Source organism: Ambystoma mexicanum, chromosome 10 (genome assembly GCF_040938575.1).
Source record: "Ambystoma mexicanum isolate Mex_15411 chromosome 10, UKY_AmexF1_1, whole genome shotgun sequence".
Taxonomy (NCBI): domain Eukaryota; kingdom Metazoa; phylum Chordata; class Amphibia; order Caudata; family Ambystomatidae; genus Ambystoma; species Ambystoma mexicanum.
In genome coordinates, this window is record NC_090932.1 from 1,414,587,256 (window position 1) to 1,414,614,397 (window position 27,142).

The 27,142-nt window shown below is 45.3% G+C and overlaps 1 protein-coding gene across 1 annotated transcript in view; it reads right to left on the reverse strand.

Moving 5' to 3' along the window:
* The window catches only part of ISCU (iron-sulfur cluster assembly enzyme), a 78,107-nt gene that overhangs the window by 36,392 nt on the left and 14,573 nt on the right, over nucleotides 1-27,142 (reverse strand). The window contains exon 2 of the mRNA XM_069619463.1: nucleotides 18,300-18,413. Within this exon, the coding sequence (XP_069475564.1) occupies nucleotides 18,300-18,413 (114 nt within the window). The remainder of the gene's footprint in view (nucleotides 1-18,299; nucleotides 18,414-27,142) is intronic.

Consider the following 27,142-nt stretch of genomic DNA (forward strand, 5'->3'; position numbering starts at 1 on the left):
GCAGGGCTGTCTCAGTCATTGTGTCAAACACCAGATACTAGACACCCACAACATAGAATGCGTATTTGTCACACACTTCATTCAACCAGGTCCCACCCACAACATACGGTCATTGAGAAGGCTCCAGCCAGTCTGGTTGGCACTTCCCCACACTATCATATATGGAACTTCCACCCAACAGCCGGTCAGGGGGAAGGGACAGAGTCAGGGCTTCCCGGGACTTGGGAAGGTCAAGGTAACAGGCGATGGAAGGCAAGAGGCCACGGGGGCCATTTTGTCTCGATCAGGAATCTACCGATTCCAACGACAGGGCCTGGGCATCACAAAACGGAGGACGCTCAGGGCACCAGTCAATTAAGCACAGAGCTGCCACCAGCCTGTATCCTGCTCTGTGGGCCACCCACAGGTGCCAAAAACAGACTAGGGGCACAGGGTTGTAACCCCTACCCATGGGTTCCATAAGGGTATCTCATGGCTCTGTTCACCAAAACCAAAGGAGAGAGCTGCACCGCCAGGAGTCCCACATGAACTCTTGTGCGGAAAACATGATAAAAGGCAGTAAAGGACAAGGATACGGAGTCCCTGTCCCTCCGATGCATTTCCAGCATCACAGGTGGAAAACAGTGCAGTACAGGTTAATAGATAACAATAAGTAAAAGTACGGCCAGAGGTGGCAAGTGCAGACATCAGGTATCAAGTGCTGGTAGGGGGACTGTAGGGATACAGAAACAGTCGCCAAGTGCGGGGGTTGCCAGCAGGCAGTGCAGTGTGTGCGAGACTTGCGAGGGGAGAGGAGGAGAAAAAGCAGAAGCAAAGAAAGGTTTTGAGGTGTTTCCGGAACCAGAGATGGTTCTCAAGTTTAAGGGAGGCTGTTCCAGAGGGAGGCCCCAGCCAAAGAAAGATCTACCACCAACTCTTTGCTTGGAGAAGTGACTGAGCCTGAGGGAGTTGGAGGCAGATGAGCAGAGAGCTCGAGAAGGAAGATATTTAGGAAGAGTTATTGGGGCCCCATGCCCCAGAAGGCCTTGTGGACGATCTGAGAATCTGTTTAAACATTCAGAATCTACACGGTGTACTAGTGATATATAAATGCCATTACTGTCCTAGTTAGTGAAGTCACCTCAGGGTGTAGGAAGTGTGCATCTCTAAAGTTTATCTACTAGCTTTGTGTTGATTCTGGAAAAGTATTTTAAAGTATATTTGTTACATATATTGCCCCTTTTAAAGAATGTGCATTTAAAAACTGCTGTTAAATATTGTTTACTAAAACCTTGAGTGTATGTGTTACTTGGCTACTTGTAGTTGCCAATTTCATTGCTACAGCTCCAATTTACCCCTCTTGAGAGAAGACTGGCTGCTCAGTCACACTATCAACTTGTGTAGTACAGGCCTATACCAAAAGGTTGGTTACCTAATACCAAGAGGACAAGGGTTGTGTGATCTCCCACAGGGTTACTACATCAATTATTGCCCAACACACATTACGGTGATCCATAAGGAAGGTGGGGACCTCCGAGTCTGTGCAGCCTATTGCCCAATCTCCCTCCTCAACATAAACCGCCAAAATATCTGGGTTCTGGCGACTAGATGTTAATGTTAAGGTATTTGTACCGCGCACCGTCACCAACGGAATTGGTCCCCAGGTGATCTGTAAACGATAAGGTGCGATGGGTTAGTAAGGTGAAGAGGGAGTAGGATAGCGAGATAAGTGGTGTTCTGTTGGCAGCTTCAGCTCGGTATACACCAGATACTGAGCTTTGGTGCAGGTATTGGATCGGTGTCAGTCCGCGTGTGCTGTTGCTCCGGCTTATGTGTTGTTGCAGTGTTGTGAAGTGCGTGCGGCTTGTGGTGCGAGAGATGGTTGTGAGAGTTAAGTATGCAGAGTTTGAGGTTATATTGGTTAGTGGGTTACCTGACCTTTAGCATGCTAGCATTCAGTTTTCTCAGAGTGTGGCACTTCTTAACCTTCACAGTCTTATCTAGCAGCGGTGCAGGCCAATGTTCAGAGTTCTATCTAGGTGTGGGCATGCTAACATTCACAATCTTATCTAGGAGCGGCGCAGGCTGGTGTTCACAGTTCTAAGTGTGGCACATGCTAACCTTCAAGTTTCAATCTCGGCGCGGGCATGCTATCCTTCAATCAAAACCTATCTAGATGCGATGCAGGCTTATGTTCACAATTCTATCTAAGTGTGGACACCCTATTATGCACAATTCTATCCAAGTGTGGCCATGCTAATATTTAGAAGGGTACATGCCGGGGCTGATCCACCCGGACCAGGTAGGCTTCATTAAGGGCCGACAGGGAGCGGACACAATGAGGAAAAACCTACACCCGATTCACGCAGGCCAATGAATAGTTGGGGACCCATCCCTCCTGTCTGTGGACGCCGAGAAAGTATTTGATAGGGTGGAGTGGTGATTTCTCAAGGCAGTCCTAAGGAAGTTTAGGATAGGGGAAAGGCTCCTCCGAGGGGTGATGGCAGTCTACGCATCCTCAAAAGCATGTGTTATGGTTAACGGTGGGTGCTCACGCTGGTTTAAACTGTGAAGGGGGAACGAGGCAGGGTTCCCTCCTCTCCCAGACATTGTACCCATTATCGATAGAGTGCGTCTCCCAGACAAAGCTCTACTACAAAGCCGCGCAACTCCGAATTCTAATACCCCTCCTTTGATCTCAGAAGGACCTACAGTGGATTGCCTTGGACAACCTACAGTTGGGTAATGCCTGCGAGTACTGAGAAATAAGCTCCCAAGGAGGATTCGTGAGCACCCCTATTGTGGGGACCATATGGGACATCGGAGACAGGGCGTGGAAATGAAGGGCGTGACAACATGGCCCTCACCCCTGTGGCATCTCTAGGTACTGGGAATAAGGGATGAAATATCGAACCCCAAAAGATTCCAGAAATGGTTCGAGGCAGGGCTTGAAAGGATTGGGCAACTCTGAAGGGAGGGTAACTTTGTCACCATAACGGAGTTAGAACAGGCTCTTGGCATAGGCAAACGTTCAGTATTCTCATACCTACAGTTAAAAGGGCTCCTCACTGGAACGAGTTTGAAGGAAGAGATACAGAGGGACCTCACACCTTCCAAAGTGCTCCTAAATAAGAGGATTGAAACGTGGGGGCTGATCTCGGCAATGTATGGAGTCCTGGTGGGGTCGGGTAGTGGTTCCACTGAAAAACTGACGGTTCGTTGGGAACAGGATTTGAGAGAAAGTTGACCCAGACCTCTAGAACAGACTCTGCAGGGGAGTCTCCAAGATATGACCCTCCTGTCAATACAGACTCCACTCCTTTAAGCTACTCCATAAGTGACAATACAACCTGGTCAAACTTCAAAAATGTTACGAGACTCATGCCCTGCATGTTGAAGAGGTTGCAGAGAGAATGCTGACTACTGGCACATGTGGTGGGGGTACACGAGTGTACAAATCTTTTGGGAAGAGCTCCTGGGGTGGATCAAAGACCTAGACGGACTACTCAAATCGCCCATGTTGGTTCTGTTTGGTATGGAGGGGGATGGTGGAGATTATAATAGAACCTCGAAAATGGCTGCTGCGTTACTCTTGGCCGCAAGGGCATGCACAGCCACTAAATGGAAACGTGTACCACCACCTAGCAAAATGGAATGGACCAATGTCACTAAAAACCTATTTACGGTGGAAAGAATCACAGCGGGCTCCGTGGACTGGCAGGCCCTCTGGAGATGGCATGGGGTGACTTCATTGCCAAATATGTGGTTCGGGATCCACACTGTGCGCATACTGGAACTGTTGACAAGAAGGCAGGTGATCCTCCTACATAGCGGGTGCAAACAATGTGACCAGGGAACTCATGCCAATTGAACGGGAAATGTAGGCGTTAATCTTCTTGATGAATTCCATCCACGAGTGGGGCAATTAATGACCAATTTCATTTGATTTATGGAGGCTGGGGGTGCAAAAAAAGGATACCTAAAACATTTGAATATTTCAGTCTTCCAAGTTAGAGAAATTACAATGACTAGGAATATAGTTTCTATAGCTGGACCTAAATCTGTTCCAAGTTTGCCTTTTAGCCCACAAGCAAAGTCTATACATCTATTAAGGAAATGTGTGCAGGGGAAGAGTGCAATGAGTTGGATAAATGCACAACAATGTTGTATGCATGGTTTGGGTCTACTTGGTCGAAAATATTTGACCTTTTCACATTTGATCAATTTTGTTCTCTTTTTGGTCAAGAATGCAGGGTGATGGGATGGCGGGGTGGGGGGGCTCCCCGGCTAACCCCTTCCTATTCCCTTACATAAATTTAATTTAACCGAATTTCGACCAAAAAACAATTTTTAAAAATGTGGTCAAAAGTAAAAGGCCAAATGTTTTTCGACCAAGTAGGCCAATACCATATGCATACATGGTCACTTTAAGGTTCTAAGTCTCAGAATTGAACGGCTTGCCTTTTCCATATGTAGAGTGTTTCAAAGGAAAGGATGAAGGGGACTGAGGCAAGTGACATGCCTGCCAGTGTTCACGCTTCAGGTTTTAGAACTGTAATACATGTGTTTGATCAGGGTGACCATTTTGGGACAAATTCCATCCATTTTGGAAATCGCTAACGTTACAAGCCAAAGGCCACAACAAATCCACCTGCACTGACGTTAGGTTACGATTTGGAAAATAAAATACACTTTAAAAAGCGCCCTCTGTCCTGAGCCTCCATCACTACTGCTGGACTCTGGGATTTTTTTTTTTTTTTTTTCCTGACTCCAGAGATGAGCGAGAGTTTTATCTAATCACCCTTCTGCATACCCTTTAGTTTTGGCACCACTGGACCCCTTTTTACAAGGATCCAGAGGAGAGGAGCCCTGTGCCCTTAAGTCTGTAGCTCATGTTTTCCTATTGCAGTATATGTGGTGTGATGCCATGGACCTGCAGTGTAATGTCATTTTGGATTCACTGGCAAGTTCCTAGACTCCCCAGCACAGGAGTGCTCACCTCCTTTTGCGACTGGAGCATTTTACAAATTAAATCAAAAGCCATCTTGCATGGAGTGATGAAGGGGCACTTTATCCACTTAACTACATTCAAAGTAGCATCCTAATTCACTCAAAATGGCCCCCTTACTCTTTTAAACCCTTAATGTACTGTCCTTTGTTAGATGTCTTTCCTTTCCAAGTGTGGGGGGAAGGTTTAAGTTACTTAACTAACTATTGTTCTCCAGCATGGATTCACATGCTCATGAATATAAAAGACACGCAAGGAGACTATGGAGCCATTGGAAGAAGGCCCAATGATGACCTGCTGCTGTCCTGGAAGAGCACGGTCTTGTAGGTGAACTTCAGAAGACCTGTGAAGGAGCTTTGACCTTTCAAGTGGAGGAAACCAATTCTGAACATCAGCTTTTAGTCCTGCGAATAAGAGCCCTCTGTAGTGCCCTTAGATCACCCAGTGGCTGCTCAGCTCCGAGTTTGGGCTAGTGTGCTGCAGGCATCCCCGTTCTGCGTGGAGACCTGGTACTCGGGGATCGATAGCTTGTACTACTGGAATCCTTTCTGACAAACTTTGTGGGTTCCAGCATCAAGAGGACCAGAGATAAGCGGTGGAGTCCAACGACGACAAGTGTGTCCCCTGCGTCGCCGTGCATTGATGGCAGGCCAAAACAGCTTTCCTGTATCCACTCCTGAGCCGAGAGGGGCCCTGCATCGAGTTCTGCTGCATTTTCCATCCTGAAGAACTTGCACTAGCATTCGTCGCCGACCGGATAATCGCTTGAACCTGCAACCCATGGGCAATAAGGACCGTGACTGAAGGCAGGGAAAGCAACCTTAGACCCTCTTCAGAAGACCTCCCAAGTCCTAAAAAATAAATCTGAGTACGGGGGTGAGTTGTAACAGTACTTACCTGAACCCCCAACTCCCTTTTAAAAGTTTGGTAACTTTTAGAAACTTTACTAACAGTTTGGCTTTGCCACTGCTTGCTTGTGAATGCATTCCGAAAGTGGGCGGGGGGTGGCAACACTTATACACTAGTGCAACTGGCCCTCTACCCCTTGGAACTCTCCACTGGACCCCAGAAGGCCTCCACTAACTGTTTCCCATCTCACAAAACTGAGAAACTTTAGTTAACTTTTGGACACAAGGCCCTATACATTTTAGGGATGGACTTTTAAATGCAGTGTTGCATCTCTGTGGACCTGTAGTGCTGCATGCACATGCCAACCTTCCTTTGCAGGGGTGTTCGGTAAGATTTTCACATTCATGATAAATTCTTCCTGATCTAAGTCTACTCCAGACCTTTTTGCTTGGAGTTGGTAATTATTTTATCTTGTCCCTAGGAGAAGAGCTATTTTCCTAACTCACCCAGTCTTTTATTCTTTTTATGGATGACCTTTCTATGTCTCTCCATAGTGCAAGGTTGGAGTTATAATTTCCTATACCTTTTGGGCTTAGGCTGGGTTGCCCCTTTGGGGTCCCCTGTTAATTATTCTTTCATGTACTTGGGTGAACTAGTTACCAAGTAGTAAAGAGGGATTTTCATTTGTATAGTTGAGTGAGCACACCCCCACCTTATGTGGGGTGCTGGGGGTTACAATGTATCCCCTCTTACTTATCCGGTAACATTTTTGTTACAATTGCTTGTTTACATGAATGGCTGGTGGCAGTGGTTTTACCTTTAATACTTTTAGACTTGATTACTCACAGGCTGTTAATTCAGCCTCAGCAATTCACAGAAGGGCCACCATTTTGCTAAAATGGTGGGCTCCTTTGTGTGCTTGCGGTTTCTGATGCTGCCATTCTATGTAGCAACGACCTCCGTGGAAGTTTTGCCTTCGGCAGGAATCCATGCTCCAGTGTCTGAGAAGGCAGAATGCGAGTGAGGAGTCCAAAACTCTGCAGCCCTTTGTCTTTTACCTTGTTTGAATGGAACCAAATCCCAGTGGGGTGCTGGCTGTCCCAATTGGACAGCCAGCCCGCCCCTTGCTGTAAAAGGCAGAGCGAGATTGCAGAAGTTGTGCTGTAGTTCCTGATAAATACTACAAACCTGGAACATGCTGACAAGTAGGCCATTGGAGCTGAAACCGGAGAGGAAGATGAAGAAAAGACGGCTGTAGCGATTTCCAGAGACCAGAGAGTCTGCTGTGTAACTGTATCCCGCCGTTACGCTTCCTTCCAATCGACCTGCGGGTCCCGAATGAGACACCTCCTACCCAGAGGCTGGCGAGATCCACTAGTCTAAAGAAGACCTGCATGTTCAGCCATCCCAAGACACGGTGCGACTTTGTTGGGCTGCAATAACCCAATACCCTAGGACCTGGAGCCATTGTGCAGTGCATGGTCTTCCCAATTACAAATCTTGCTGAAACTGTGGGGGCATCAGACTTGATTGGAGTCCTTGAAGGCCCCTCACCGGAGTTCTGGACCAGATTAGCGATGAGAATTTGATCAGCAATATTCAGTCTTCTCTTGGCTCCTGAAAAGGGCGCCAAAACCACAGAACCGCATTCAGCTGCGAAGAAACCCTTGCCCGAGCCATTCCCATTGATCCCTGCTGCAGATTCCCTTCCAGTGTACTGCGTTCAGTCTTCACAACAAGGAATTAATCAACCAGGTTTTTGGCTGCCAATACTGAAGACGTCCTGCTGCAAACTCCTCTTCCGTGTTGAGGCACTGTGTTGGCTGGGGTATTACTTACCTTAAGCCTTTTGTGATTTCTGTAAAGCTTTGGGGACGATCCATGTGGTTGGGAGTCCTCTGAAGCCCCTGGACCGCAACTCACTCGTTTTGAAGAGACTTCCACAGGTGACCTCTCCTACATCTGTGCCTATCCCTACCGGTCTGCTGGACACTAGAGCCCTAGTGATCCCCTCCTGCCACTGAGAACACTCATCCTCCAAGAATAGGGAAAGACTTCTAATGTTTAAACGTTGCTTACTTGCAATAGAGCTGGTTGGTAACTGTACTCTGAAATATGGGCAGTTACAAAAGTTCTTACTTTTGAATGTGCTCTGCCATTCTTAAAAGTATATATAAGGTTAATTGTACTTGCTTGTGAATTGGTTGCTCCTCTTCCCAAAAATAATGCTGGTGGCTTCAACCAACTATTTTTCTGAAATAAGTGCATAAGGTTACCAACTCGGTCTTGCTTCCCCTGGCCCGCTGTATAGCCAGTCTACAATACGTCTGCCTTGGGTTTTACCCACCATGAATAGATGTGTGCCATTCTTAACACGTGTACTGTGGGTTTTACCAACCTTGGTCTACCTTATGGCATCCTAAATTAGTGTAAAGAGTTATTGCTTACCTTAGTCGGTGTTCCACTGATCTGAAAAGCAACTGTATTAGTTTATTACAACATTAGGTCCTCTCCCCTGGTCTAACTGAGGGTTATCCTGAATGTAGTTATAGGTTTATATTGTTCCATGAATTTGTGTTTTGCTATTCAGAAAAGTATTCTTGTAACCGGGTTGATTTACTAAGTGATTTCTTAGTTGAGTGTCACTGCATGAAAGTAATCGAAAAGTAACTTGTGGTTTTACTCCCGCTGAATAGGTGTGTTCTATTCCAAATGTGTGTCCTTAGACCTTGTTCAGAATAACAAACCGTTATTCTAGGTAAGTGAGTCCTATGCTTTGGGTCTGTGTACCTTCATCATTGTGTTGTGTTTTTATATTGTGTTTATGATTCTATGACAAAGTACTTACCCCCCAAGAATTACCTTAGATTTTTTATAATACTTCTGGGTGCCAGTGTTTGTTGAGCCATTTGAATGCTACAGGTTCTTTGTACTTTCCTACAGCCCTCTCTCCCTCCTAAGATAAGCTTGGCTGCTCTGTCGACGCTACCAAATAGTCAGGTGGTACAGTCTCATACTAAGAGTGAAGTTGTGTACTGTCTCCGTTGTATGGTTTTACTAAGCCCTTAGTTGGACTTCAGAAAAACTGTCCCCGTCAAGGGGTTTGTTATGTATTTTGCCCTACGTCAGTGATTGTATGACATGCATTACTTACCGTAATAGCATTTCTGATGATTGCATCTGCTTAGATTCACATGCTGTGCACATAGTCCGACATCTAGTGGTAATTGCAGAGTATTGCATCTCGTCTTTTGAGGTCCGAAAGGGGACGTCGACATGGGCGTGCTTGTAACACTATCCGTGACGTGTAGTGTAACCAAAATCCCTTACGCGTCGAGGTCCCTCAGTTGGTGTTTTTTCTGCCATGAGAGAGCCTAGGACTATCATGAGCGAGTACAGAGAGAGAAAGGAGTAACATGTCCATGTTCCTTCTACTTCGACAGGGGATGAAGGGTGGGCACATGTGAATCTACATCAGAAATGCTATTATGGTAAGTAATGCACGTCTTCTGATGCTTGTGAATCTGCATAGAATCACATGCTTTGCATAGACTAGCGAGCAGAACCCGGAGATTGTGGTGGGATGTGTGAAGGAACAGCAACAAATGGAGATCTTAGTACTGCTTGTCCCACCTGAGAATCAGACCTCGAGTGAGTATCTAGGCAATAGTGTTTTGTAAAGGTGTGTACAGAACTCCAGGTTGCTGCCTTACAAACGGACTTGAGTGGAATATTTGCAATGAATGCTAGGGAAGCCACAGTGCCCCGAGTAAAGTGTGCTCTAGGCTTGAAGGGCAAATCTCTCTTTGCAAGAGTGTAGCATAGTGTGATGCAGTTTACAATACACTTTGAAATGGCTGATTTAGAGACAGGGTCACCTTCTCTACAAGCTGCCACTGAAACTAAAAACTGATTTGTTTTCCTTAGTGGTTTCGTTTTTCCGAGGGAATATACAGCCACTCTACGCACATTAAGTGTGTGGAGGCTTCTTTCTGCCACGCTAGTGTGGTTCTGGAAGAAGGTGGGTATTCTATTGACTGGTTCACATGGGATTTTGAAATGAATTTAGGAGCAAACCGTGGGTGAGTGCACAGAACCACCTTATCTTTGAGAATTGAAAGGGCCTGCAGTTCACAAACTCTTCTTATTGGAGGGGACTGCCACCAGGAAGGTGGTCTTGTGAGTGAGTGCTTTAAGGCTCACCGTAGGCATAGGTTCAAAGGGAGGACCCATTAGTCTTGCAAGAACCACGTTCAGGTCCCATCCAGGAGCTGGATTTGAGCTAGGGGGATGCCGTCTTTTAACCCCTTCCATAAAAGCCTTGATAACTGGTACTTTCCACCACAAAACCATCTGGGACTTAGTGTAAGCAAAAAATTCAGCTAAGTGTACCTTAAGGGAATTCAAAACAAGACCCGGGTTTAGTAGGGGAGTCAAGTATAGCACAATTTGTGTCAGTGAGCAATCTATGGGATTGATGCTCTTGGAATGGCACAAGATGAAGCAATTCCATTTATTGGAGTAGCAATATCTGGCGTTAGGCTTTCTTGCTTCTCCAAGTACGTCCATGCATCTTTGAGGAAGGTGGAGGTGTCCGAAATCTAGGGCCTCAGGAGCCAGGCCGCTAAATTGAGAGTTTGCGGGCATGGATGGAGTGTTTCCCCCCTGTTCTGTGATAGCATGTTGTACAGACATGGCAGTGTCCTCGCAGGGGAGACTGACATTGCCATTGGATGAGAGAACCAGGGTTGGCGGGGCCACCAGGGTCATCATGACTGGTTCCTGGTGCATCGTGCGCACTACCTTGTTCAGTAGGGTAGTCGGGGGTTGGAGGGCCTTAAACAAATTTTCCTGACCAGGTTATCCAGAGACCGTTCCCCCTGGAGCGGTTCTGCGGGTACCAATTTGGGCATTGTGCGTTCTCCAGAGTGGCAAAAAGGTCAATTTCTGGGAAGCCCCAGTCTGCAAAGACGTGGAGAACAATGTCTTTGTGCAATTGCCACTCATACTCTACGGGTAGTGGGAAGTCTCTGCTGAGCACATCTGCTAGAAGACAGAGTTCTCCCAGAATGTGTTGTCACAGGAGGAACATCTTTTGAGAGCCCATGTTCTGAGACAGTTTGGATAGCCCTGGAGAGGGAGTGCCCCCTTGCTTGTTCAGGTAGTACATGGTCGTGGTGCGGTCAGCGAGGACTAGGACTGCCTTTCCCTGTAGATGTGTCTGAAAAGCTTTCAGGGCTTTGAATACTGCATGCAATTCCAACAGGTTTATGTGGTTGGATGCTACCGATGGGGACCAACCGATGCGCGCTGTTTGATGAAGGAGGTGAGCTCTCTATCCCGTCAGAGATGCCTCTGTGGTTAGAGGTGCTTCTACTGCGGGGGTGGTGAAGGTCTTCCCCTGAAAGAAGTTCTCTTGACCACCACTGCAGAGAGAATGAGGGCTGCCGAGACAACCACTAGATTGTCCCACTGTCCGCTGGCCTGACACCATTGGCTTGAGAGCCACCCTTTCATGGGGCGCATGCACAAACATGCATGTAGGACTAGATAAATGCAGGAGGCCATCGTCCCCAACAGTCACATGGCTTTGCGTACGGCCACTTTGCAATTGGCTACATAGTGAAGGATCCGGAACATAATGTTTTGAGTCAAGCACGTCTTCGGTCCGAATTAGAGCCCCCAGAAATTGCTAGACACGCTGGGGTCCAAGTTTGACTTCTTCTCGTTGATTGAGAATCCCAGACTGAAGAGGAGATCTACTGTCTTCTGGGTATTTGATAGGCATGTTCCATACGAATCCCGTTATTAGCCAGTCATCGAGGTATGGATAGACTGTTATGGACTGCCTGCGCTGGTGAGCCGTAGCTACCGCCAGTACCTTTGTAAATACCCTTGGGACTGAGGCAATGCTGAAGGGAAGGACCTTGAACCGATAGAGAACATTCATGATAGAGAACACGCACTATCATTAACCTTAGGTATTTTCTGTGCACTGGCAGCAATGAAATATGAAAGTATGCATCTTTCATGTCTAATGTTGCCATGTAATCCCCCTGTATCAGCAGAGGGATTACTTCCTGCAATGTTGTCATTTTGAACTTTTGGCTTGACAAACTTGTTCGCTAAGCGCAAGTCTAACACAGGGCGCGTGGTGAGATCCTTTTTGGGTACAAGGAAGTACACTAAATACCCTGGTTTACCTGTAGAATGGGGACGACTTCTATCACGCCCTTTTCTTGAAGGATCTCCACCTCTTGTAGCAGAATTTTCAGGTGTTTTGGTGATAGATGTCTGGATGTTGGCAGTCGGTATCGAGGTGGCCGGCTGAACTCGATACAGTAATCGTGGACGACAATCTTGAGCACCCACTGGTCTGTGGTGATACCCTCCCATGCACAAAGGAAAGTTATTAGTCTCCTGACCGTGGAGGCATGGGAAGGGACCCGGACTGGCGAGTCATTTTTTTAGCAGACGCCGAGGGAGCCCCTTGGTGTGGAGGTTCTACCCTTCCCTCTGCGTGGACCCCTCTGCCGATATTGGCACGTGGCAGTTCCCTATCCGGAGGGCCATGGTGCATTCCCTGTTCCGTATTGGTTGTGTGGGGGGAGTGTTAAGGATTTCCCCGAATGGAGCTACCCCCTCGCTGCCGATATGGTCTTGCCGTAATTTGGTTTAAAAGTCTCATGCTCCTTCTTTGGTGTTTCCAAGGCATTGTCTACTGTCTTCCCAAACAAGTTAGTCTCCTCTACTGGCTTGCTAATAAGGGAGGCCTGTGTCTCAGGCTTAAAGCCTGAATTTTTGAGCCATGCGTGCCTTTGAAGCAGGGTACCGTGGGCCAGGGTCCGTCTCACGGTTTCTGCAGCATCCAAGGTATTTTTTGAGGATATTCTGTTTGACCTGCCTCCCTTCCGAAACGGGCGTGTTCGTGCCGGTTCCGGGACTTCTTGAAGGCCCTCCTGGAGTAAATTCCACTGGACGTCGCTATACCTAGCCAGCAATGTGATGTTATTGGCAATCCTAGTTGAAGATGCTGCCGACGTAATGCGCTTTCCAAGGGCGTATCATTTTTTACAATCCTTGTCTGGAGGAGCATCAGCCGTAGACGAGGGTACTCCGGCTCTCTTCCTTGTAGTAGTGACTACTAAGGAATCAGGAGTGGTATGACCCTGGATATACAGCGAGTCTATAGGGGAGGGGCGAAAAAGCTTCGACTCAAGGATTAACAGCTCTCGTTAGAGAGCGGGTTAACAAAGGGGGAGTGATGCGCCTTATGATGGAATCAAGTAGTGGCATCGTCTGACTCGTGGGGGGTTTCGCCTTTAAGATATCTTTCACAAAGTCTGTGTCCTGAACTGCCTCGTGTGACAATTTGAAAGTGTTCAGCAGCCTTCTTTAGAAAAGCATTGACTGCCATCTGGTCGTCAATGGGTGAGGCTTATCTTTGAGGAGGGAGGGTCTAGACAAAGGGTGTCTGGATCTACAGTAGTGGTGGGGGAAAGCCATGGTGCCTCCCCTACTGGCTGTTCATCACCCCAGTCTGTGCACTGGTCTGGCGTCTCCTCAAAATGATTTTCTCCCCCCATTATAGGGGTCTTCATAGACTTCTTCAGGCTCAGAAAGGTCAAAAACCTCTTCCTGTGGGAAATGACTTAAAATCTTTGGAACTGTGGCAAGAGCAGGGCAGGAATCCTCCTCCCTAGGCCTCTTTGGTGTGAAACCTCAGAAATCTACACATTTTGAAAGTTTATACATGTACCCATCAAACCCGACTGGTCCATAGAGATGAACCAGAGGGGTCTGGTGGGGGTGGGGAGGTAAGGGGTCTTCTGGAGGACAGGAGTCCTTGCGAGGTTGAGATTTTTCAGCCATAGTTTAAGAGCCTTCTGAGCATTCCTCTCGGCGCTTGGAAGTGTCTCAAGGTATTTCTGTCGCTGATACAATGACTGCGAGACTTCGCATAGTTCTGGCAGGTCGGAAGTGTTCGACATGCTTATAGCCGCCGAAACCTTTGGAGCGGATGTGCTCTTCGTAGGCATGTCGGCGCTCTTATGGTGTTTGGTGGAGACTCCCTTATGGGACGAGCGCCCGGACGTATGCCACTCGGACGGTTGTGGGGAGGGGGGCCGATCATGTGGCCCGGTGGGCGTTCGACAGGCCCGTTGCCAGCTTTTGCTTTGCCGACCAGTCTGTCGAGGGAGCTTGTTGGGTTGTGTGCTTTCCCCAATTGTGGCGAGGGTGTACCCCTGTCGGGATGTTGTCTCCCCATACAGAACCGGTGACCTGCCTGTCGGGGCCAGGGACAGGCACTTGGGGACCTGAAGGTTCCACAGATAGGTCAACACATCCGAGCCATGGCTGCCGCTCTAGTCCTCGTCACTCAAGGCGCCTGCGGCGGTGGGGAAACCACACTCAGCCTGCATGGCGTAGTCCCCTCACAGCTTCATCCGTCAATCTTTCAGCGTTTTTGGACGCAAAAGTCGGCAGGACTTGCAGGACTGCTAGTCATGATCACAAGGCAGACACTCGTTGCAGCTTCAGGGAGTGTCCCTTCCATGGGTATTTGCCTTTGCAAGAAGGGCAAAACTTAAAGGAGTCCTCTCCATAGCAGAGGTTTGAGGAGACAGCGAGACTAGAAGGGAAAAGAGGGGGGTGGGCGGGAAATGCATTCTACAAAGAATCAGAACCCCGGACCCCCCACTCTCCCGACTGTATAGGCTTGGCCAGAGGGCCGAGGTCACGCGGTAGACAGCGTCAACCGAAGCCCCAGCTGCCGAATTCCGCAGTCGTCTTCGGCGTAGGATGAAGAAAGGTCGAAGACTAATGGCCAATGGTTGTGGACAAAGAGTAATACATTTTGCAATGTACAAGCTCCTCATAGGGTGCCCAGCTAGCTGGGCGGAAAAAACCAATCTGAGGGACCTCAACGTGTGAGGTATTTTCGGTACACTAAACGTTACATTAGGGATAGTGTTACAAGCATGGCCATGTCCACGTCCCCTTTCGATTCTTGAAAGACAAGTTGCAATTCTCCGCGATTACCACTAGATGTCGGGCTATATGCACAGCATGTGATTCCAAGCAGATTCACAAGCATCAGAAATCTGCATCTTTAATTTAGTCTCGTGTGATATTACAGAATAGGGTCATATGGCCATAAATATTTTTATAACTGTTTTTCTAAGTGTGTTCCTTGACTTTTCACTATGTGTACTCACTGAGGACCCCTTGCCAGGCTCACCCCTCCTGAGACTTAGCCTTAACCACTCGCGTTGCTACCTTGAACTGGTTTGGCTACAGCTCCAAGAGTTGAGTCAGTCAGTAAACTGGGTTGGCCTTCTATACATCTATCCACCAGGCCAGATTACAGAAAATCAGTCCCAACAGTGTATCACCTGCATAGTTTAAAAAGGTGAATGTGCTAGCTAGAATATAGATCTTGAATAAGAGCTGGGAAAGTGCAGAGACCATAGTATCTGCATGTCAGTTCTGGGAGATAAAATTGTTAATGACTGGGTTCTATCTGACAAAGGACTTTCTAAAGCCTATGACTCTTCCATCTATGCCAAGTCAAGTGGTTCATTCATCTAATGCACCTGATTAAGCAGTGAGATATTATAATAATAATAATAATAATAAGAGGGCTCCAGGTCAAACATACTGGTAGTTACCATCTCAGTTGTACAGACAGAGCGAAAGCCAAGCTGAGCTTTGTCACGCAAGTTCTTCTCCTTGAGAAAAACTTCAACACGAGTGAATCCCATGCATTTCAGCAGTTTGCGAGGAAGGGCAACTATGAAATAGGATGAAAATGTGCAGGCTTTATTTTTTTTAATGTTTTAATACAGTGGCTTTTCTCACAGAAACTCGTCAGAAAGCCATTTTCAAGAGGAGTTAAAATGAGTTAAAGAATCACTCGTAATCAAGCGTCACAGTTTTGAGAAATTACAGTAAGAATACAAAAAGGGAGCCAGAAGGTTTAGCAAAGCTCTACAGAGTTAAGAAATCGAGAATTTACCAAAAGGAAGGCGAAGAGAGCATTGGGAATAATTTCTTATCCTCAAACAGGTCGGGAGGTGATCAAAGTGGCATAGTTGGGGGCAAAAGCCCTGCTCCACTCTTACCAATTGTTTCTAAGAAAATAAAGTAAGCACAGCGTGTTGCAAGCATTTAAGAGACTGACTAGTCTGGCGACATGATTCAGGTGCCAGGAGCCTTGAGCATAGAAAGTTCTATACAAAAAGGTGGGTAAAAGTGAAGCTCTCAGCCCACCTCCAAAAAAGTATTTTGGATGTTTTTATCTTTCAAATTAAAACTGCAAAGCCAGGTGCGTTCTAGGTTGCTTGCCATTACTTTGCATCTTTTTTGGATGGCGATTATATCAACTAGATCGGTCAGGCGATCTAGTACAGATATCGCATCAGGAATGAGTCAAGTGGTAGCATGCCAGAGATGGCCTAAAGTACAGTTTGTTCAGCAGGGTTATTCTATATTCTAACAGTTTACGAACATTATTCCTGGCTGTCCAGTAAGTAGGACCTGGACTAAGCAAGATGAGCAGATGTATGCCTCTGAATTGTCCAGGCAAAAAATAAGATGCAAACAAAGCTCAAAGCTATAATTGTGCTGTCATTCGTAAAAGCTTTGTCTCATGTATGAACAGCTTGATGAGACCGCCGAGATACCAATGAAGATAAAGGTAAACAGAGAGGGAGATTAAAGAAAAGCACGCACACACCCAGAAAAAAATATAACGTGGATAAAGACCAAAATCCCTGTAAACTCCAACAGAACTCACCAAAAGCACTTCAAAAATTCACAAATTGGTGACTTTGTGAGAACATGTACCATCTCCTCCTAACTTGACAGCCAAACAAAATCCACAAATGAAGGGAGATGGCCCTCTTAAATGTGCCCAACTGTGTTTCTGAGCCTCCGATTGGCTGGCTGTTCAAACTCCCCTTTAAGAGTCCCAGTCCTTGGGATTGTACATCTGGCCTTGGACCCGGTGGCAGGGGTCAACCATTTGGAAAACCCTCTGATCCATTCAATTTGATTTTCTGGTAAAATTTCATTGTATATGTGCTTGACTATCATCCCTAAATATGTATCAACTAAAAAAAGTTGCAGTGTTGGCGGAGAGGGGTATTATTATACAGTTGAGCCTTGAGCTCACCTTTGTTATATCAGATGGTAATAAGTCCCACTACCTTTTACTTTTCAAGAGGAGCATTTTGGCTAGATATAATCTTAATTGATTTTAAAGCAAGTAAATATAATCTTGTGCCGTCAAACCCTCGGGTGCTAATATTTGGACTATCAATTGACTGTGGTTGGTTTTCAGTGCGGCTCTCCAAATACACAATCAGTAAGACTCAAGTCCTTAAAACATAGGTACACTCTGGCAAACATTGGGAAGTGACATCAACATTAAATATACAAATTTCATTCAGGCTGATTTTCACGACTGAAATGTTCTTATTACCTTGTTGTCCAACTATAAAATGCACACACATTTTAAATGAGAACTGTAATAAAACAGTCCATATATAAAGATTTTGCAGCCTTACTTCAAACGATTGCCATGGTCTTGCGGTAAAGGGTCTAGTTTCTAAAGCGGCAAGACCAGGGTTTGGAGCTTGACTGCAGCCTGTTATTCTTTACTTATTTTTTACTTTCATAATCACATAGGGGAGACACAGCATCTGCCCTCTCAAAAAAGAGAGAGGGCGCCATCCGCCTGCGTGGTCACCCAACCGGAGCCCCACAACCATCCAGGTTTACGTGATAAGTATTGAGTTTACACCATGTTCATTTTGATGGTGCAAGGACCAATAACCTTCAAATAAATCCAAGTAAGTTTTAAATGGAATTGGTTCTCTTTTTAAAAGACCAGCAATTACTTATTAGTGAAAGTGACATTCAACACTGGCAACATTAAACATAATATTTATTATGGGCTGTAAACTTGGTTGCTTATGATGGGAAACAGCAGATCTGTAAAACAATCACACCATGAAACCAGGTTTTATTTCTTTAGGGAAATCAATGTTTTAATTCCAAAATAAATGAAGGGTGCAACCCATTCATTTTGAGAATTCAAAAAGTTCGGCAGACAGTGTCGCCTAGGCTAAGCAATAATATCAGCCTGATGCTTGTCCCATTTGTGGAAGCATGAACTAGCATTTTGCAGCAGCCGGGACACTAAGAAAAGCACATAAAAGAATCACAATCGCACTGAATAAATGTAAATACAGAAATTGTGTGCGTGTCCTATACAAGCTAATGCACAGGAATTGACTGCAAGCATGATTAAAAGTGTTTAATGAAATAAATGAGGTTTACGATGACAACATTAAACAAGCTCTCATGTTAATGACAATAGTTTCGGCTTTATATTAACCAAAACTAAAAATGGGGGGGGGGGGGGTAAGGAAAAGCACCATTTATCTAAAGCACTCACTTGTAATTTCATGACATCACCGCAAGCTGGGGCCCCAACTAAACCGGTTCCAACGTTCTTTGCATTTTTATCCAGGGAACCAACATTCCTGGGGTTCTCATAGTGATCCACCACCTAAAATGCCAAAGAATGAAAACTCAATTATTTATTTGCAGTGGGTTTATCAGTGTTCCCAATCAGAGAAATTGCATTCAATTATCTTGAGGGGTAAGTAACGCAGATTTGTAACCGTTCTTAAAAACATTCAAGTCCTAAGAAGAGACTGACATTACAGAATGATGCAGTGGTCATTCACCTTGGTACAACTGAACACTTTCTTTTTATTATAGTACACCAATGCAGGTAAGCACTACAGACTCAAAACGGGAATACCTATTAAAAACAGGTGCTGGAAACTCCATGTGCAGATTTTATCAAACCCAGTTACACAAACCTAATAAGCATTGGCAAAGCCGATAGCGCTTACCGTCGATTTTATCTTTTCAGTCAGTGCAATAAATGCGTGTGCCATCCATTCCCAGTAATTGCAAACATGTCTTCAAGTTGGTACTGTTGCAGACACATCAGCAATGAGATCATAAAATAATGTAAATTCACTGCATTGTACAGGTGTCCTTTCACTATGCTTAGCACGGATGTAAGGTGTCTGCAAAAACTAGCTTGCAGATATGCTTGAAAGTAATCACTGCAAACGTAGAGCCCATTTTAAGTGATTGTAGGGACGAGCTTGGGTGTGGTAAATTACGTTTGCTGCAGTCTTGGCCGAGGGGTAGGCAGGTGTGATGGTAAATCAGTGTCGGACTGGGGCATACCATTATCTAGGGCACCAATGAAAGAGGTCCAGAATTGCAAATGGCAAATCATTCCAGTTGTGACAGATTGACTAGTACCAAAGGTGGAGGTTTTGAAAGAATGTGATGCAAATTGTGCATTTGAATGTTTATATTCAGTAACACCGTTCAAAACTACTAGCCACATAGTGAAATAACTCAAACTGGCACACATTGGGCAAAAGAAATGTAGCGGACATGGACCCAAACTTAAATGTCCCACACTAGCATTGTGCATTTTTGGTTCGGGCATTGCCCTATAGGCCGGTCTGAGCATGGGTAAGGTGGGGAAGGAAGGTACGGGATGGAAAAGGGTAGTTAGATCTGCTATTTTGGTGTTGAATGTCTGTGTATGGTATATGCATCTGTGAAACATTCCAAAATCCTACTCCTACATCTTAACACAAACCCTTTATGTAGCAGCTATATCAACCTATAAGTGATAGAGCGTATGACACCAGATTCAGAGCTGCCCACCACCGTATTCCCTGGGCCACAACGCCTGAACAGACTGCCTCCTTGATGAGTGCGAGAGGCACAAAAGCGCTTGGAGAAGATACCATCTGGACTGTGGGAGGTCGATTGAGCTGGGCACCACAGTGCGCCCCTCACCCACCTTTGTTTGTAGAAATATTTGAGAGACCCACACTATTGGTTTCCCCCCACTGTGGGATTTACATTGTGTAATGTGAATAGTTGGTTCCAGGCTGCCTGTATGGACTGCACCTACCAAAATTCCCTGAGGCTACAACTTTGTACTAAACAGCAACACCTGAACAGACTGCCTCGTTCGAGGGGCATGAAAGCGCTTGGAGAACATCTTGACTGAACCAGAGTGCCCCTAAACTACTTTTGTAGATATATATATATATATATATACACACACACACACACACACCTCCTCCCCCCAAATTGCTCACAAAAGAGCTTTTAAACGCTGCGCTTCCACCAGTTTGAAGTGCTCAACAGAAGGAAACTGCTTCTCTTCTCTCCAAGATTATTTTCAGATTTCAAAGGCGGCCTCCTTAAGCTGCTGTTATGAAACAAGTCCGGTCTCCTCAAAGGTTTCTGATGAAAGGCAGTTAGATACTGTTTACCACCACCATGTTGGCCTGGGTCCGACCCCAATCCTCCATCTTGAATGAAAATGTGCCCAGATAGTAGTCTGTTAAGGCATCTCATGATACACTTCTTAACCTTTAAAAAGCGACAACATGGCACCTAAACACGTTTGCAACCTAAATAGCTGCCTGCCCCTCCTGACCATTGCCACCATCCTGGACTTACACCCCCCCCCCCCCCCGACCACCCGGACAGGTATATGGGTTCTCAGTAGCCAGAGAGGCACGAGAGAGTGCCTTTAGAGCAACATCTACTAGTAGAGAGTAGCATGTAGAGACATTATGCAGGAAGGTTGTACGATTGGGGGTGCTGCTGATGCGCGCTGGTAGATTGTGTCCATAAGGGATCCAGAGTTGCAGGTGGGTGTTGTAGGATTATCTGGTGTTGTGTACTTGCGTCGTTGACGGTTTTATGGACTATGTGGCGGGTGCTTCACTCTAGGTGTGCTTCCAGAATCTCAGAGATGGTGGGTGTGAATAATGAATTGATTGTTGGTGCGTTTATGTGCAGTGTCCCCAACCAAAGGTCTAGTGTAGTTGGTTGCGTTAGAGAAGCAGGGAGTGGGTTAGTAAGTCAGTTGATTCTGTTGAGCCTCTGGTGTGACTCTGTTTGATGGTATCTACCCACATCCTTGGTTGCGGTTCGTCGGCCCACCTGGTCCCTCTCCAGTCACTCGTCTCTGATGTTATTGCTGGTGGTGTATCCTTTTGTGGTTGTTATCGTCTGTTGAATAACTAGGTTTTGAGTCGTTTCCTGAAGGTGATGTGGTCTTCTGTAGTTCAAATTTCTTTGGGCATGGTGTTCCAGAAGTTTGAAATTAGATGGGAGAACGCGGTCTGCAAAATGTCCTTCTTCCATAATGTTTTGTCTGTAGGTCATTGCGGGATGTTAGGTCTCTTCTTGGGCAGTACCGGCTGATCTTGTCTTGGAGGAATTCAGCTCCTTTGTGGGCGATGCAGAGTGCTTTGAATTTAATGCATTTTTTTACTGGTAACCACTGTAGGCTTTTCAGTGCTGGAGTGATGTGGTCTCTTCTGTTTAGTCTTAATCAGATAGTGGCTGCTGTAGTTTGTACCCTTTGGAGATTCTTGGTGAGTCTTTCTGGCATTCCTAGGTCGAGGCAGTTTGTGCAGTCAATTCTTGTGAATATCAGGGATATGATTGTGAGGGAAGTAGAGCTAGGGTAGTAATCCTCCCATTAGTCTTAGTAGGAAGAAGGATTTTTGGCGATTTTGTTGAGTTGCGGTTCCAGGGAATAGCAAGTTGTCCACGAGCATTCCTAGGTTATTTACTTAGTCGGTAGTTTCCAGTTGTGTTCCCATGCCGGTCGGCCAGTCCAATTGTGGGTTGCCTGCGTCTATTTCTGCGGGTGAGAGCATCATTTCAGTTTAAGGTTGTTCATGGTCATCCAATCGTAGACGTCAGCAAGGCAGTTATTTTGTTCCTGGGTGGAGTTTGTTTTCACATCAGTGTTGTGTGTCGTTTGTGTAGATGTAGGTGGTTAGCCATGGGTTCGTATGATTTTCATCAGTGTGCACATGTAGCTGTTGAAAGCAGAGGAGAGAGGCTGGCTTCTTGTGGGACTCTGCAGGATATATTTCGGGTGCGCCGGTAGGTAGGTTCTTTTGGTTTGTTAGGAACGAGGGAAGACACTCTAGTGTGGATTCCTGTATGCCACATTCTAATAGATCAGATCCATGTATAGATTTTAGTAGAAATGTGGCTGCCCTTAAGGCATTGGTTCAGAACCTTCAGGATGAACTGGTGTGTTAAAAGTAAAACTGGTCGATATCTGAAATAAAGAGCTTAATGAAACAGTAATGAAGGTAGGGCTAATCATGGACAAGACAACACTGGTCAGATAAAAACAATGAGCGATGGAGAGCTGGGGTGTTATAATTTAACTATGGTTTCAGCAATATTTCACCAACACCACATTAACTATATTTCTCCTCCTGGACCTAGTAGTTTGAGGGGGAAAAGAAACATTGAGCCTAATCAAACAAGTAAAGAAAGAGCCGTTTAGAGGAAACCAGCATGGGGCATTAAGCAAAATGGTGTAGAAGGTACAATATAGGCAAGGAAAAATAAAGAGCACATGACATGTACCAAAGTTACAAGAGAGTTCAAAGGATAGAGGAGATGAGTTACAGGACAAACCTACATTAGATACACCACAAGAAACAATGTTGTACAATTATCTGTAAAGATCTGGTAAATTATTTGATATAATACACCTAGGTACACTACGGTAAAATAACTCTGAAGGATCAATCCTTAGTTGAAGGCTTGCCGTCAATAGAAAATAGATATTTCATGCCAAGTGGTTCACAATTTGGGATCCAAGCAATAGCACCAATATCAATCCAAAGTAACATAGGTAATGCTATACAGGATGTCGGATGATTTGTGATTAATTAGACCAGTTCTACCAATGCAACATCCCCCCCCCCCCAATATAAAATCCCCCATCACAAAATCCCATCCCAAAATTGTAGAAAAAGAAACAGGGAATATTTGGGCTTAATATAGTGTTGTATTACAAGAGCAAATCAAAAACAACGGTGGATCCACTAACCTTATGCTGGGGAATTCAGCACAAATTAAAAACAGTTTACAGGCAGCTTGTCCACAAAACAAAAAAATAAATAAATATCATGGCTAGAATGATCTTGCTAGTTTGCAAAAGCACACATGCAGCCAGTTGTAGCACACACACGCTCGCACAGCTAAGCTGAAAATACTACAGCATTATATTTTAAATAAACTGTAAATTTGCTTTGAATAGTCAGAAAGCAACTCCCTGGTGACTTCCTCCCCAGCCCCATCCCCTTCAGTGGCATAGCAAAGGATTGTCTGCAGGTGGAAAATAAATTCAGCTTGGGGTATGCCAGAACTACCCAAAAGAGTACAAACTAGCTCTGGAAACAGCACAGCAGTGGTTGCATGCAGGATTAAGAGCACATAACGGCACAACACCAGTTTATAACCAAGCAGCTCACATTTTTGAGTGGTAAAAAAAGGACTGCGATTTAAGTCACATTAAATGTAAAGGAGTGGGTCAATATTAAGGATATCACAAGATTTGAGAGTGGCAATAACCTTCTGGTTTACACATAAGTGTAGCCTTTAAAGAAAAGGAATGCCTAAATGAGAAAGAAGGTAGAACGTCGACTAGAGAGAATTAAAGAATGAGACAGATAATGGGAATGAATGCAGTGGTGCCAGAAACTGTTTGCCAATATGCTGCCCCATTAAATAATTTCAGGACGTTTTAATGTGGGTGCAACAACTAACGGGGCTACACAGGATACAATTACTAGCATTAAAACAGCGGTTTGCAAGTAAGCTCCAAAGAACGGTAAAGGCAAAGGTTTGCAAGAAGATAGATAATGCCATGATGAAGATTGTGCACACGCAAGGTCAAATTGGACGGTAGGAATCAAGGTGGTTTTGTCAAAGAAGATCCAATAAGGGTAATAGGATCACATTTTCTTTTATATTTTTTGAAATAGTAACGGTGGGTGCTGCAAAAGAAAGTAGTATTGTGTCTGTCAATAAAACAGAAGAGGCATGGTATATAAACTTTAAGGAGTTGTAGTCCTAAAATAAGTTCGCCTTTTTTGAGCAAACTGATAATGATATTATCACAGATACTCAACGTTTAGCCATAACATTGTAGAGGTGGAGATAAAGCATCAAAAGGCATGAAAGGCCAGAGGGCCCAATATAAACATATGTAGGCACAAGATTGGTATATAGGGCCTTATTTAACCATTTTAAAGGGTTGGCCTTGGGTGAAGTCCCTGTGTCATAGACAAAAGCAGAAACTGTTCCCCCTTTTCAAACCATAGGCCAATATCACTAGAAAATGGGGTGGGAAAACTCTTGGAGAGTTAACATTGCTTGAATCATGGATGGAAGATAACATTATCATAAGTCACTTATAAGCAGGCTTCCAGAAGGGGAGAAGTATGAGGTTATTAGTCTCAATTTATAGCAAAAGAATGTTCGAAGGAATGTATATACACACACAGTAAAAAAAAAACGTTGTTAAAAAGGACATTATGGTTAGAAGTAAAATCGAAAAACCCCTGAAATTCACCAGTTATGGTAAGCAAAAGCACCATTTATTTGCATTTGTTGAAAGCGCACAGCAGCCCGAGGGCATCCTGGCGCTTGTTAGTGTTTCTTAGACTTAGTTACATACATGTTGATGCCCGTGGTTACAGAGGGCCATGAATATGCTTTAGTGACATACACAGTTGAACATGTGAGAGGTACAGAGAGTATGTTTAGTTCAAGAGGGCAGTTTTGAGTTGTTTGCGGAATGAAAGGAGAGATGTTTCAGCTCTAAGGTTGGAGGGAAGTGCGTTCCAGAGCTTGGGTGCAAGGTACGGGAAGACAATACCTCCCACCTTTGTTCTATTGATGTGTGGAATGTTAAGTCGGTTGGTGTATGTGATCTGATTGGTCTTATGGAATGTGATTTGTGAAGGGTGTCGGAAAGGTAGGATGGTGCCGTGCGGTTGATGCATTTGTGCGTGGTAGTGAGAATTTTGAAGGTAATGCTATCCTTGACTGGGAGCCAGTGGACTGACTTTCTAGCTTGGGCGATGTGTTCTCTTTTTGGTATGCTGAGGGCTGCTCAAAGAGTTGTTTTGAGTGGTTTGGAGAGGTTGTACTTGGAAGTGCCTGCTAGGAGAGCGTTGCAATAATCCAATTTCGCTCCTATGGTGGCTCTTGCAATGGAGAGGTAGTTGTCTTTCGTTAGGAAGGGTTTTATTGCGTTGATGAGATTAGTGCTTAGCGCTGAAGCTGAGACTATGGCGCCAACTTGTTTATCCATGGATAAGGTGGCGTCTAAGTATACACCTAACATTTTGACTGAGGATAGAACTGGGATGATGCTGTTGTCTATGTTGGAGTTGATGTATAATGGGTCGAGGTTGGAGAGGGTGAGTTTCTGACCAAGGATGAGGATTTCGGTTTTGTCCCCATTCAAGCAGAGGCCGCTGGTAGCCATCCAAGCTTTTATGGTGGAGTAGATTAGTTGAAGGGACGTGGAATCTTGTTGATAATTACCCGATAGGGGAAGGAGAATCTGCGCGTCGTCTGCGTAATTGGTGTATGTTATTCCCATTGCGTCTAGTTTGTCAAATAGAGGTTTAGTAAAAAGATTGTATAGAGTGGGGGCAGTACAGGAACCTTGTGGGACACCGCAGTGGATGGTGGAAGGGGCTGCATGGGCTGTGTTGGAGAACACTTTCTTAGCTCTGCCTTGTAAGGAGGAGGTTACCCAAGATGAAGCGTTTTTGGAGAAGTGTGCTTCATGCGTCAAGTGGCTGGTGAGTGTGGTGTGATCTACTAGATCAAATGCCGCCGAGAGGTCGAGGAGAAGGAGGAGTGCGGGCTTACCTTTGTCTAGGACGTTAGTGATTTCGTTTTTAAGGTCTAGAAGGGCAGTTTCAGTTCCATGACCCTTGCGGAACCCAGATTGTATTTTGCCTAGGTTTGAGTTTGATTCGAGATTGTCAAGTAGTTTTAGCAAGAATGGCACTGTGGTTATGGGTCGGTAGTTGTTGGGGTTAGTGGGGTCTAGAGTAGGCTTTTTTAGAAGGGGGCACACCCAAGCCTCTTTGAGGCTGTCTGGGACAATGCCCGACTTGAATGAGGCATTGATGAATTCTGTGAGGAGAGGGGCGAGTTGCTCTGCACAGTGTTTGATGATTTCTGGAGGGCATACGTCACCCTTACATAGAGAGGGTTTGAGGTGTTTGAGGATGTCAATGACCTCGGTTTCTGAAACTTCTGTGAAAGTAAATTTGGGTAGGTTGCTGTTTTTGATACTAGGTTTCATCTGTGCTGGTGTGCTTTGCTTGGGTAGAGTGTTGTAGTGGCGGGAAATCTTTTTGGAGGAGGTTTATTTTTGCTAGCATGGCTGATTGTATGCTTGTGCACCATGCTTCGTCTTTGATGATCTCATCAGGGCATGTTGGCGGTACGGTTAGTTCTTTAAGAAGATTGGGAGTTAGCCATTGTGATGCGGTTGTTATAGGCTTCGGATATGGCCAGGAAAATGGCATCCTTGTATTTTTTGGCTAAGGATTTGAATATCTCGTGTTATCACAGGGTTTGCGTTGCCAATTTTTTAGCGTGTTGTCGGTACGCAGGGATTGAAGATCCTCAGTGAACCAGGAGTTGGAGTGGAAGGATTTTTTTCTCTTTTTTGTTTTCTAAGGGGGCAGCCGTGTTGATGGCCTTTGCAATGGAGTCTTTGAATACTACTAAAAGACTAGTGGGGTCTGTCGAGAAAGGGGGCTTAAGGCAGGGCATATTAAGGAGTGTGCTGATATCGGCTGCCGTGAGTTTTTTGCGCTTCTAACTAAGGTTGCTGCTGCTGTAGTGGGCACTTTAGTACTCCTAGTGACAGGGATATCGAAAATGATGAGGTTGTGGTCTGTCCATAGGAGGCTGGAGTTAGCAGTGACTACTATGTTGCAGTTGGTCTGAAATCCAATCTAAGGTGCATCCTTTAACGTGTACTGCTAAGACCAACACCCAGGACAAAGATGACATCACAAATATCATTGACGACATCACATGTCTAGCACCTTCTTTTTTGTTCACTGCCATATCTAGGCCAGGTGGTTTTATTTACTGACAGTCAGAAACATTCAAAAGGTATTACAATTATAGATGTTGCTATTCTCACACTACTTTCCTTAGAATTTAATCGCATCTTATAATGTACATGTATAGCGGAAGAAGCAGGCCTGAAACACAGCAATAATTTTTTGTGCGTGAATACAATCATGTAGGTTATCTCTACATGATCTCGGTAAGGCTATTCACATTATCCTGATAGCCAGTAGCCACCTACTCTTCACG